The sequence below is a fragment of the Lepidothrix coronata genome, unplaced genomic scaffold, assembly GCF_001604755.1.
Source record: "Lepidothrix coronata isolate B3197 unplaced genomic scaffold, Lepidothrix_coronata-1.0 Scaffold141, whole genome shotgun sequence".
In the NCBI taxonomy this organism is placed as follows: Eukaryota; Metazoa; Chordata; class Aves; order Passeriformes; family Pipridae; genus Lepidothrix; species Lepidothrix coronata.
The window spans coordinates 1,639,843-1,652,405 of record NW_016690321.1 but is presented as its reverse complement, the minus strand read 5'-3'; the positions used below and the strand labels follow the sequence as shown (position 1 = coordinate 1,652,405).

At 49.3% G+C, this 12,563-nt stretch overlaps 1 protein-coding gene across 10 annotated transcripts in view; it reads left to right on the top strand.

Annotated features, from left to right (window-relative positions):
* Positions 1–12,557, top strand: part of ZC3H7B (zinc finger CCCH-type containing 7B) — a 45,574-nt gene extending 33,017 nt beyond the window's left edge. For all 10 annotated transcript variants that reach the window (XM_017827655.1, XM_017827651.1, XM_017827650.1 and 7 more), the window contains exons 18-23: positions 3,928–4,061; positions 5,295–5,400; positions 6,472–6,580; positions 8,328–8,461; positions 9,235–9,398; positions 10,154–12,557. In XM_017827655.1, the coding sequence (XP_017683144.1) occupies positions 3,928–4,061; positions 5,295–5,400; positions 6,472–6,580; positions 8,328–8,461; positions 9,235–9,398; positions 10,154–10,346 (840 nt within the window). In that variant the 3' untranslated portion in view covers positions 10,347–12,557. The remainder of the gene's footprint in view (positions 1–3,927; positions 4,062–5,294; positions 5,401–6,471; positions 6,581–8,327; positions 8,462–9,234; positions 9,399–10,153) is intronic.
* Positions 12,558–12,563: the final 6 nt, after the last annotated feature.

Genomic DNA, 12,563 nt, shown 5'->3' with positions numbered 1-12,563 from the left:
CTGGATGATCTGAATGGTTCCTGCAGACAGAGCTGGCTGTGATTTCTTTCTGTGTGGTGTGGGGACAGAGGGAGGGGCCTGCAACTCCACAAGGAAGGAAACTAAGTGTGAATTTGCAGCAGTTTGTGACAGCAGTTGGATTTGTATCAGCAATGCCTGCCCCAAGAGTGCAATCTAGAGACCGATTCTCTCCTGCCTGCTGTGGATCTACCTGCATTTTCCGGAAAGCTCTCTCTGGCCATTCTCTGTGCATAATGAGGGGATAAAAAAAATACAAGGACAGCTTTTTTTCCTGTAAGCCTTGCAGCTTCAAATTCACCTTTGTCTGGAGGTGCTGCAGTTGGAAGAACAAGCTGAACAGCAGATACGGTCAGAGCACGTCCTCTGAAGCACATGGGATCTGGATACTGAGTGAGGATTCCATTTCTGGCTGCTGGGGCTTGCACAGGGCAGAGGATCAGGAAACAAAATGCCAGAGCCTGCTACATCAGGGGATGGGCAGAGAGCTACACTTTCTTGGCCCTGTGAGCAGTGTTAGGGCTGATGGCCAGTGGCAAAGTCTGTTTGTACCCCACAAATGCCTGTCACAGAGCTGAACCCTGCACCCTCCACCCTTCCAGGGTGTGGAGGCAAAACAGCAGCCGTGTTGATATGGTCAGAAAATGCCTACCAGTGGCAGCACCAGCTGTCTGTGGGGATTGGCAGCCTGGCATGGCACTGGTCAGGGAGACAGAGTCAAGTCGGTCAGATGCATGTGTTTGCAAATAGCAAACCATGGCTTTGGCATGAGCACGTCCTCAGCCACAGAGCTGTGCTTTGGGATGAGACCCTGGCTTGCTGCCGAAGACCCTGCGGGCAGGGCTAACTATCTGTTGAGAGATGTTTACTTTTGTCATTGTTTTCTCCTGTCCAAGCAGGCTTACGTGACTCAGAGTTTTCTCAGCATCCTTCCAGCTTTCAAAGTTGGCTGCCTGGCAAAGACAACTTCCCAGGAGTGCTGTAAAAACAGACTCCTCCTTCCCACCATCCTGTGTGATCCACTGTCACCCTGGTGCCCTCTGGTCAGCGGAAGCAAGGTCGCTCTGGGGGATTTTGCTGCAGTTTTGTCACAGCTGCCAGTTGGACTCAGTTAGCAGCTGGGGCTGTCCAGTTGTGGAGAAAAGAGGCAGGCAGCAGGCAGGAGCCCAGTAGCTGTGAGCAGGTCAGGAGGCTTAGCAAGAAGTGGAAGATGAAAATACACTGCTTGCTAAGCACCTACCAGGAATCTTGCACCTGACTCCACAGATTTGGTCCCATAGAAGCTGCTGTAGGAGTAACCCAGTGGCTGCAGATTGAAGAGGCAGATTGAAGGAGGGACTGTTGCAGGTAGCTGGGTGTCTCCCATAGCATTCCTGTGAATTGAGGGGTTGTAGCCGTGATTTTTTCTGGTTTTCAAGGGCTAATTTGTTTTTACTCCCTTAGCCAACTGCAGAACCCCATGAAAGCTGACCTCAGAATTATTAATTAAAGCATGGAGAGGAAAGAAAAGTCTCTAATAAGGGGTACGTGCCCCCAAGTACAGCTCGCTCAGTTGTGTGGCCGAGTAACATGGGCTCCTCATATAGTCCCCTGAGGCATGTGGCTCCTCCAGACTGAGACGGGTTCCTGAAGTTGGGAGACATGAGTGGCCATGCTGGGGCTGTTGCTTTCTGCAGAGCCTGAAGTGGAGAGCATGCCAAAGACTTTTATTTATTTGGTTGTCATGGTGTATAGCTAACACTATATTGGCTTCATAGCAAGGGGTGGTGCCATAGCCCATGGCACTTTTGCCTCATGTGATACAATTTCCACACTGCTGGTTATCAGCAGCCTGCCAGGTATGTCTTGCCTTTACAAATACAGTCATGTAGAATTAACAGCAGCAACTTTGATTTTTTGCTTGGCTCCTAATATCCTGGGAGCATACATGCCCACTGGATTGATCAGCAGTTTGCATGACTCAGATGAAGAAATGCATGGGGCTTCTTTTGGTTAAGAATTTGTGGAAAAAGCAGCCCAGATTACCGAACTACCTGAGACATTCTTTTTATCTCTGATCTATTTTCCCTTCTGGAGCCACTCAGTTTTTATTTTTGCTGGGTCAGTAGGTTTGAGCAAAGCTTTCCGACTGTGCTGAGAGATCTGTCACCAGGAGGAGAGCACGGGACTGATAAAAAGGAATATGCCAGCAGTGCCATTTTGTTACCTTAGGCATATAGGTTTGATGGGTGAGTAGTGAGCTGTAGTGTCATTTCCTTTGGAGACCAAGAGGAGATTAAAACTACTGTTTGAAGGCTGCACATCTCAGAAGGAGGCACCTTATTGCCTTCCATGATAGCCCAGGTCTCAATTCTACTCATCCCACAACCAGCCACTTTGATGTGTTCTTGGTGGTCACCAGCACAGGTGGAAGCTGACAGATCACCAGCATAGGTGAATGAGTCATGTGCTGGGAGCCACCAAAAAGGCTGTCTTACAGAGGAGCAGAGAATCACTGCTGCTTTTCAAGAGAGATGCTGATTCCCTAGTAGGGTCCTTTTGCTGGGACATCAGAGCACTGATGGCCTCTTGTAGTCAGCACAGACAAAGGTCAGCTCTCTGATCAGCTTTTCACAGTGACAGAAGACTTTTTATATGTCAGCTCTGCTTCTGCAAAAGACTAGGTCTGGAGGATGCAGAGTGGTAGTCAATAGCTGATGTGGCGTTTCCTCGGAGATGCTTTGATTTTGCGTTGCCTGTGCTTGCTGTTTTCCCTTTGTCAAAGGATGTATACAGGGTCCATGCTATTGCTAATCATTTGCTGGCAGAAGCCTGCTCTTCAGGGACATGACTTGCAATGTCTGCTCATTGTGAGATGCTCAGGGTTAGAAGTCGAGGCATGGCAGGTGGGACGGGCTGCTGATGCAGTTTGCAGTCAGAGAACTGTTTTACCGGTGCATGACCTTTGTGCTTCATGGCCGGCTGGATGACCAGGGTGTTCTTTTGTACTCTCACATACTCCCAGGCCCGGGGCCACTGGCATGCAGTCGGGTTTGCTCTTTGGTTTGGAAGTGAACGGGAGACATCAGCCTCATGTCTTCCAGGGGTGATACAGAATGCAAACAGCTTTCCAGAGGTTTGCTCAGAAAACATGAGGCAGCAGTGATATGGAACTGGCTCCTGGTTTGTTTTTTTTTCTCCACAATCCGTTAGTCATAATCCCAAACCAGCCTTCTCATGGTGGGGTCAATAAGTGCAGTGGCTGAGCAGGTGTGAAATACATGCATTGTACCTCTGTCCAGAGACTGTGATTTAACTGCTTGTGAAACCCAGTGCAGAGAAACCATGAGAGATGGAAACCTGCCCAGAAATGGCTTGGAAGGATATCAACAAGAGGACCCAGCTCTGACTTCATGGTGTCAAATGGTAGATATGGCATGAGCCTGTTGGTCCAAAAGCAGGAGTGGTGGATCCTGCACTGTGGCATGGTCTGGCTTCCTCCTGAGGGGGCTCTCTCAGCTGTGTGACCAAGCTCTCTCTACAAGCAGTGAGCAGGACATGGATTGCCCTCCCTGCAGGGAAGTGGGGATAAGTGCTGGGGCAGGTCTCACAGAGCTTGTCTGTACGCGGAGATAGGCTGCAGGGGTTTCACAGCCAGGCCTGGTCAGTGCTGGAAGCTGTCAGACTGTCTGTGTTTTCAGCCAGATGTCAAAGCCCAGGAAATCATGCTGAAGCAAGCAGTGGTTTTGCTCCTGTCTGGAATCTCAATGGGCCACCAGCTAACACTGGCAAAGAAGAGCTAGGCTGTCTCTGATTTAATCTGGCCTGTCGCTGGCACATGGGCGTGCGGGGAGCTGCCAGCATGACTGTGGCAGGTTTGGGGAGTGCATTTTGGCTCTGTGTGCCTGAGACTGTGGTTCTTTTCCCCAGGCTTCTCCCCGGACTCCCACGTCAAGCACCTTTGACCTCCAGATGAAATTTGTGTGTGGCCAGTGCTGGAGGAATGGGCAGCTGGTGGAGCCAGATAAAGACCTCAAGTACTGTAGTGCCAAAGCCCGCCACTGGTGAGCAATGCAACTTTCTCTTTCCCTCACCCCTCTTCAAGCATTCTGCTTGATTTTGAATTAGTTTCCTTGGCTTTTTCATTGCTTTGATTGTTCTTCTGTGATGCATGTCATGTCTATTTGCACCTCTCAGCTCCTTGGGGCCCATAAGAATGTTTGGTGTGATAGAATTATTGAATCACAGAACAGTTCAGATTGAGGGGAAGCTTTAAAGGTCATCTAGTCCAGTCCTCTTGCAATGAACAGGGGCATCTTCAACTAGATCAGGTTGCTCAGAACCTTGTCCAGCCTGACCTTGAAAGTTTACAGGGATGGGGCATCCACCACGTCTCTGGGTTGTGCCAGTGTTTCAACACCCTCATCATAAAAAGTTCCTTCTTTATATCTTGTCTGAATCTACCATCTTTCAGTTTCAAGCCATTACCCCTTGTCTTATAACTACAGGCCCTACTAAAAAATTTATTCCCATCTTTCTTACAAGCCCTCTGCAAGAGGAATATTGTCTGGGAAGTAACTGTTGGGTCATGAAAACTGTGGCCTGTCTCACCCAGGCAGTCTGGCAGGTTGGGATGGAAGGGTTTATAGGACTTCTCTTCCCATAACACAAGCCACAGAGGCACAGTCCAGTATACTATTGCAAATGTAAGACTTCTGTTGAAGAAGAGACAGAAGCAGCAGTTTCTAGAGGAAATGAGGAGGTGAGGATTGCTTCCTGGAATGGGAAAAATAACAGCTCTTTGTGCAGCTGCTGAATAGAGCTGGGGCTTTTGCCCAGGGTATCTCCTGGTAATCACTTGCTGGAGCTGCAGGAGAATTAATACTTCCTGGCACCTGTCCATAAGACAGTGCTTGTAACAACTTGCATTTCTATTGCACCTTTCAAGCAGAAAATATTCCCAAGTGTTTTTCATGAAACTGATTGCACAAGAATTGGCTGTGTCAAAGGGTTAGTAATCCGTGGTGATGTCATGTGAGATTTGGGGGAGATTTTTGTGGCTTTTTGAGAAAAAATACCCTAGGAAATAGGTAATATGTACAGGGAGAAGTCCTCCTTAAACACCCTTCCTGTAGCTTCTACATCACAGATGTGCATGTCTAGGAGCAACCAGATAGTGCAGAGACAAGCTGGACAGCAGGATCTAGTCAGCTCTCAATATTTAAGGGTCTCTGAGGTAAAAAAACCCTTGTTCTGCTCTTCCTTATGCCTCTCTTGATTTATTCTCTCTTCTTCAGCTGGACAAAGGAACGCCGTGTCCTGCTGGTGATGTCCAAAGCAAAGAAGAAGTGGGTGTCAGTCCGACCACTGCCTCCCACCCGCAACTTCCCACAGCAATATGATGTAAGCCCCATGCCAGATGCCCCTTCCCCTTCCCTTCCACCATGGTACAGCTTTGAGGGCTGGTCCCTTGCAGGCCTGGCAGGGAGGCAGGCACGTGATGGCTGAGATGGGAGGTAAGGACAGACTGATGGCAACGAAACACATCCAGCAAAAAGGTGGAGCAGAAGAAGGAGCAACACCCATTTAAACCACTCCATGCACATATGCAAGTTTTTGAAGTTGCTGTTAATGCATAACAAGAACTGTTAGTGCATCTCTGGCTGGCACAGGGTTTGGGAATGAAATTTAAGTGTCCCCTTAGGTCAGGGTTTCTCAATATGGGTGAGAGGAGAGACACTTAGGAGAAGCCAGTCCCTGCCTTTGCTGTGGCTGGGCTGCTGTAGATTGTGAAACTTGCTCACAATGGGTTTTGAAAGTAAAACTCTAAGAAGAGCTAAAAAAGCCACGTGCTGTGAGGAAAGTTACAGATATCCAACCTCCAACCCCAGCCCCAAATGTAGTGATAGATAGCTTCTCTCTTCCTCTTCTTTCATTTTTTCTGAAAGGAGAAGCTCCTTCCCCCTACCCTATGATATGTCCTCCTGTGGTGCCAGGACTGGGGGAGAAGGGATGATCAGTCAATATGATGCTTGGAAACTTCTCCTTTTCTCTGGCACTGATGCTGTTGGTAGCTGTGAGGTAAAGTTATGTGCACACTAGTGTGGTCTAAGCAACCTGTAAGGCCACTCTTCACCCACTTGGAGATGGTTGGAGAATGAGTCACCTCTGGGGACCAGCAGCTTGACCAGCAGGAGACACTATGGGGTCAACCCAGGTTGCTCCCTGCTCTCTTGACCTGTACCTGCACCTGGTCACCTGTGGAAATGGAACAGGTGCTGAACTGAGCTGCCTGCCAATCTTCCTCATCTGAAGATTGAGGAAAAGAAGCATGAGTTAATGATGTATGAAGTGCCGTGTTTGCAACCTTTCCTGTGTACAGTTTAATGCCCCAGCTGATTATTGAACCCACTTTCCCCTCTATCAAGGAGTATTTGTGCTGATGCTAAATTTTTCTCTCTGTCTTTTTAACAGTTGTGTATCCATGCACAGAATGGCAGGAAATGCCAGTATGTGGGCAACTGCTCCTTTGCCCACAGCCCTGAGGAGAGAGACATGTGGACCTTCATGAAAGAAAATAAAAGTGAGTGGGGAAATGTGGGCCAGAGAGTCTAGGGAGAGGGAAGAGGGCATTTGAGGAGTGGATGCAGGGTTTTTTAAGACATACCCTTGACAACAGAGATGGAGCTGGACAGGGCTGCTCCCATGAGCTTAGGTGGGATTAAGGGACAGGTCTTGTCTACAGTAATTTAGAGCTGCTCTTTTTGTAAATGTGCATGTATATCTTGAGTCCCTTGCTCTGAGACTTGTGCACACTGGTCCCATGTCTTGCTTCGCTCCATTCCTGCCCTCTCTTTCTGCAGCACTTTTGTATCCACCCTGTGCTGTCCCTCCAGTTGCCTGTAAAGTCCCACGCCTGGCTCTGTATGGAGCTCTGCCAAACCACCAGTCCTGACCTGTAGCTGCTCCTGTATCTCTCTTGTCTGTCTTCTGTCTGCCTTGGCTTTCTTGCCTGTTTCTCTTCATATCCCTTGCTCCTGGGCTGTGGCACTCCCTACTCATGGCATTGTACTCAAAGGGGTGGAGCTGACATCCTGAACGAGAACATCGTTGGGTGGTGACTTTTTTGGAGGAATTTGTCTCTATTTAATTATGCAGGTTCCCAGCTTACCGTCTGGGGGATAGCTGGGGGTTGCCTATGTCCTGGATGGCCAGCTATGGCAGCAATCATTGTTTATTCAGACTAACAGCAAGATGGAGAAAAAGGACCAGTTGTCCAGGTGTTCACCTGCCACTGTGGGAGATGCAGAAAAGCCTAAAGGATTTCAAGCCTGCCCTGAGTTTGGTCTTTATGATTCTATGGAGGGTCTTTCTCTCTGCTGGGCCAAACTGTTACTTGTTACAATTCAAATCATTTTGTTGCTGAGGCCTTTAAAGCACATCAGACCAGTGTGGGCGTGTTTGCTTAAGCACAAAGGTGAATCTTCTAAGGACAGTGTTGTTTCACTTTGGGGGAATTTGCATTCATTATTCTTAAGTTCCTATTGCCTCAAGTTCCTCAATTACCCCTTTAGCAAGGAGTAAATAACTAATGCATTGCACTTAGAGCATCATATTGGTGTCTGCAAACATTTGTGTTTCCATACATTTGTGTTTCCATAGGCTCTCTCAGGAGCTGATCTTGGAAAGGCAGATGCGTAGTTAAAGCTTCCACCTCAAATTTCCTTTCCCACTAGTTTGTTGAGTGGGTTTTAAACCAAAAGCCACAAGAGACAATTACTGTAGTCCTCCAGGCAGGTTATGAACTTGGAGCAAGCTATCATTAGGTGTTTCTCCCCTCCTCAATGCTTCCTGTGGCCAGCTTGCTTAAGGGCTCCCCTCCCTCTCTAGCGCTGAGGATGAAGCTTAGGGCTTAGAGGAAAGGGACGGATCTGAAACCAGCCCCAGCCTTAGCTTCCTGGCTGGAGTGAGATGTCTTCTAATGTCAAGCAGAACCAGGCCTGAAGAAGAATCGTCTTGCGGGGTGAATTCTATAGAGAACTTGAGGCACTTTCCCACCTTCCTGACAATTTTGTGTAGCTGCTGTCACAGTTGCCTTTCAACTGATAGAAGACACCCCCCATACCAGGTGGTGTCATGTGAATTTGGTTCCTCTCCCCAGGGGTCTCATCTGAGGAGGCGACATGGGGCCTCCCAAGCGCAGACCTTCAGTCTGTTGCTGCTGCGCGGGCGAGGGGAGGGAAGGGCTGCCCCAGCGTTCGTCCTTTTCTCATAGTTTGTGCACGGTGTGGGAGGTTGTCTGAGTGACTTCATGGGTCGCCTTTGTGCAGTACTAGATATGCAGCAGACCTATGACATGTGGCTAAAGAAACACAATCCTGGGAAGCCTGGAGAGGGAACACCACTCACCTCGCGAGAAGGGGAGAAGCAGATCCAGATGCCCACCGACTATGCTGACATCATGGTAATCAGCTGATCTCTTGTTCTGTATTCTTCCTCCTCAGTGCTGACAGCCTGCCGCTCTCCTGTGCTCCACGTGTGAGCTAGTGGGGGCTGCATTTCTCTTCTAACGTAGGTTAAATGGATGGCTTGGAGCAGCACAAGGGCAGCACAGCTGAGGCAAGAAGAGATTGACCTGGGGTCAGCAAGGCTCTGCAATGGCTTTTCTGTTAATCCTCAAGTCAGTAGGAGTCTACCTTAGGTTCCCTTTTGTATGGGCTCAGCCTCTCTCCAGGCTTCCTGCCTGCTCCTGGGCAAGCTGGCAAAACCATTACAGGCCTGTTGGAAAAGGAAGAAGCTTGGAGAAGAGCTGGGTCAGGAGCACAGCAGCCTTGGAAAACTAAAGGCAGATGTGCCTCCTTAGACTCCTTGCTGGTGTAAGGCTTTATGTTCCTGAAGAGTCCTGCGTTGCCTGTGCACCTGGGGACCCTGCAGTGAGACCCCACTGGGGCCATCAGCAAGGGCAGGGGGACCATGTCCGCGAACTGAGCTGCCCTGTCTGCTGAGCCTGTTTGGGCCATAGGTAGATGCCAACAGAGCATCTCCTTAGTTTCCCTTTAGTAACAGCACAGTTCCCTGAAGATGACATGGCAGAGAAGTGTGGGAAGTCGTAGACTGAGTGGAGTTTCCAGGATGCTCTGGAAGGAGAGGGGGGAGAGGCAGTGCCAGCACAGGGAAGGCAGACAGATGTGAATGTCAACACACTGACTGGCCCTTTGCCCTGTCTGCACCGGTTAGATGGGCTACCACTGCTGGCTCTGTGGGAAGAACAGCAACAGCAAGAAGCAATGGCAGCAGCACATCCAGTCGGAAAAGCACAAGGAAAAGGTCTTCACCTCAGACAGTGACTCCAGCTGCTGGACCTACCGCTTCCCCATGGGCGAATTCCGGCTCTGCGAAAGGTACCGCTGTCTCATCTCCCTCCTGTGCTGCTGCTGCAGGGACGGGGTAACAGGCCCAGCACCTTTGTCATCCCTCCTCATCCTCTCACAGAGTTCCCTCTCACAGAGACTTCTGCATAGAGGAGGAGTAGGATGAGATGATGGATTTGGGTTACAGCGAGGCTGCTTTTGGATCCCAGAGGTGCTCAGCCACAATACTGAGGGATAAAAATACACTCCTGAGCATGTGTCTTTAGAAAAGGAGAGCAAGTTTCATGTCTGCACCTGTGCCCTCCATAGCCAGGATGCTCTCAGCTCTCTGGCTGCTGAACAGTCCAATTTGGCCTAGCGCGTGGGGGAATCCCAGGTGCCTTATTAAATGGTTTGAATGCTCACACCCTCTGAATCATCACCTTGAGGTGCCCCGAGAAGGTTAGATGCCATTTTGGTTAGAGAAAGCTCTGTCTTTTGTGGTGGTTACCTGGCATTTCCTTTCTTGTGCACTGGTTTCTCCTCATCCCTGCTGGTCCAGGTCCAGCTCACATTGTTTTGTGCTCTTAACTAAATCCCCTCATAGCCATTGCTCTTTTCGTTGCTCTGTTTCTGTTGCCAGTCTCTGTTGCTTTTCCCACCTGCATGGGTTTGTAAGAATTGTCTCGCCCTTAAAAAGGAGAATTCACAGCATGTTTCAGTGGGTCCTGATCGAGTATCCCAGACAGGGAGCTCATAACCCCATCCTGGGGGTGCCCTCTTGACCGTGCTTCTTGTGCTGGCAGGTTCCAGAAGAACAAGGCCTGTCCTGAGGGAGAGGAGTGTCGCTATGCCCATGGCCAGGACGAACTGACGGAGTGGCTGGACCGGAGGGAAGTGCTGAAACAGAAACTGGCCAAAGCCCGCAAGGACATGCTGCTCTGCCCCAGGGATGACGACTTTGGGAAATACAACTTCCTATTGCGGGATGGTGTATAGTAAGGACAGGGGGGAGCCTGTCAGCTGCAGAAATATGGAGTGGGTTTTCCGAGTGGCAGTAGGAGGGAGAGCGAGATCAGTGTCTTGCAAAGAGAACTTTTTCTTTTCTTTTGTTTTAAGATTATGAGACGATGATTTATTAGTGATGAATGAATTTGTGAATTTGATTCTCCTTGGCCAGCGAACGCCATGCTCACCGAGTTTGTGATCCATCTTTTCTCCTTTCTTTCCCCCAGATTCTCCCTCCACTCCATCTTTTTGTTTTCACTGTCCAAAGGAATTAATTCAGTTTGTACTGGGCTGCAAAACAGAGCATTTCTCCTTGTGTCACTGCTCTGTCCTTCAGAGTACAACTGCGCAGGTCTGGAGGACAGAGCTGAGAGAAAGGGCCAGAGAAGTTGTGGATGCCCCATCCCCTGAAGTGTTCAAGGCGAGGTTGGATACAGCTCTGAGCAACATGGTCTAGTGGAAGGTGTCCTTGGACAGGGGGATTGGAACTAAGTGGTCTTTAAGGTCCCTTCCAACCCAGGTCATTCTATGATTCTATGATTTTATGATATCTGGTGAAAAGATGACCATGAATTTCATGTGCTCCTTTTTTCAGTGCTGCAGAGCAAACCCCACTCATCCTGCTGCAGCCTTCCTGCTCTCCTGGGAGTTCAGTACCAGAAGAATTAGGAATTTAGGTGCAAAGAAGGAAAACCACTAGATCTGGCTTTAAAACATCTAGGCTTAAGCTCCTGCTGTCTATATTGCCCTGTGGCATAAACTGGTGTTGAGGAAGATAACAGCCTGTGGTGTAGCAGTGCGGGTAAAAGCAGCAAAGTAATGAAACTGCTTGCAGCAGTGGGAACTGTGTTGTAGGTGACTTCAGACTGTTCCAGCTGACTGTATCCAGAAAGGAAATTGGTGGCTCTTCATTAGATGTCTTTCTCACTGTGTGGCAGGTATTCAGGGTAAATAATTTTGGTTTTGTTTTTTGGCTGATGGGACTACTGCAAATAAGATTGAACCCATCTAGAAGGTGTAGTGGAGTCTGTGGCACACCCTATGTCACTGTAGTCCATGCAGTAGTATCAGTCAGGAGGAAGGCTGTAACCAAAAGGAGCCTGTGTTTCTGTGTTGCCTTGTGTCCTGAAGAGAAGGAAGGGAGGTAATGGTGTTCCCTTTTTGCTCTTTAAATGATGTGTGCTTCTGGTTACTTAGAGCTGTGTTTTTCCCTGCACTGCCAGAAGACCTGGGTGGGAACCTATTTAAAAGGACACCATCGAGCAGTGATGGAGCATGGGCGATATTTAGCCGATGATAATCCAACTGGAACCACTTACCAGCACCAGAGGTCCAGCTCTCTCCTCCTCAGAGCCAGGGCAGGGAACTTGCAGATGCACAGTGCAGCCAGGACGTGACCCAGGGCACGGACAGTGTTTGAGAGTGAGTGGCACGGTGGGACCCAGCCATGCGCCTGCTCCTGCCCTGCCTGATGTGTGCCGTGATGGGGGAAGCAGTGATGGTGAGCTCTGGGCCAGGATTTTTGGCTTTTGTAGTGGCAGCAGGAAGAAGCAGTACTGCTCTGAATGCCAGCCTTGTCCTTTCTGGTGGTCTCTTCCTGTAAGCAGTAAACGTGTCCTGTCCTGAGCTTCCCTCTCCTCTCTTCTGCAGTCCAGCTGTGCTTTGCAGTTTTGTATGCAGGGATGGCACCATCCACTCAAACACAAACACATCTCCCTCCTAGCCTGCACCAGGGATGTCTTTTTCATACAGAGTCTCCCTGGACAGCAGTCTTGGACTCCTTGGGGCTGGCAGTGCTGTGTCCATGGTAAATACAATCTGGCCCTGAACTGCTTGATGCTTTGGCATTGCTGGGTCTCCCTCTTTCCTCCCTGCTCCCATATCATTGGGGTTCACAGCTCCAGGAGAGATGAGATGTGGAAATTGGGAGATGTGAAAATGCAGCAGATGCTGTGGGGGCAGCTGTCACCTTTCTAAACCAGCCTTCAGGGAGGTACTTTGGCTCCACTGGGGTGGTTACTGTCCAGTTATGGAACAGAGTGCTCTGCATGCTAGTCTGGAGTCTTTCCAGAGAGATAATGTGCTCTAAGGAAACTGAATGTGCCTCTGCACTTTGAATTGCTGAGGTTGGAAAAGAACTCAAAGATCATCAAGTCCAGTCATTAACCCTGCACTGCCAAGTCCCTAGACTAAACCACGTCTCTAATT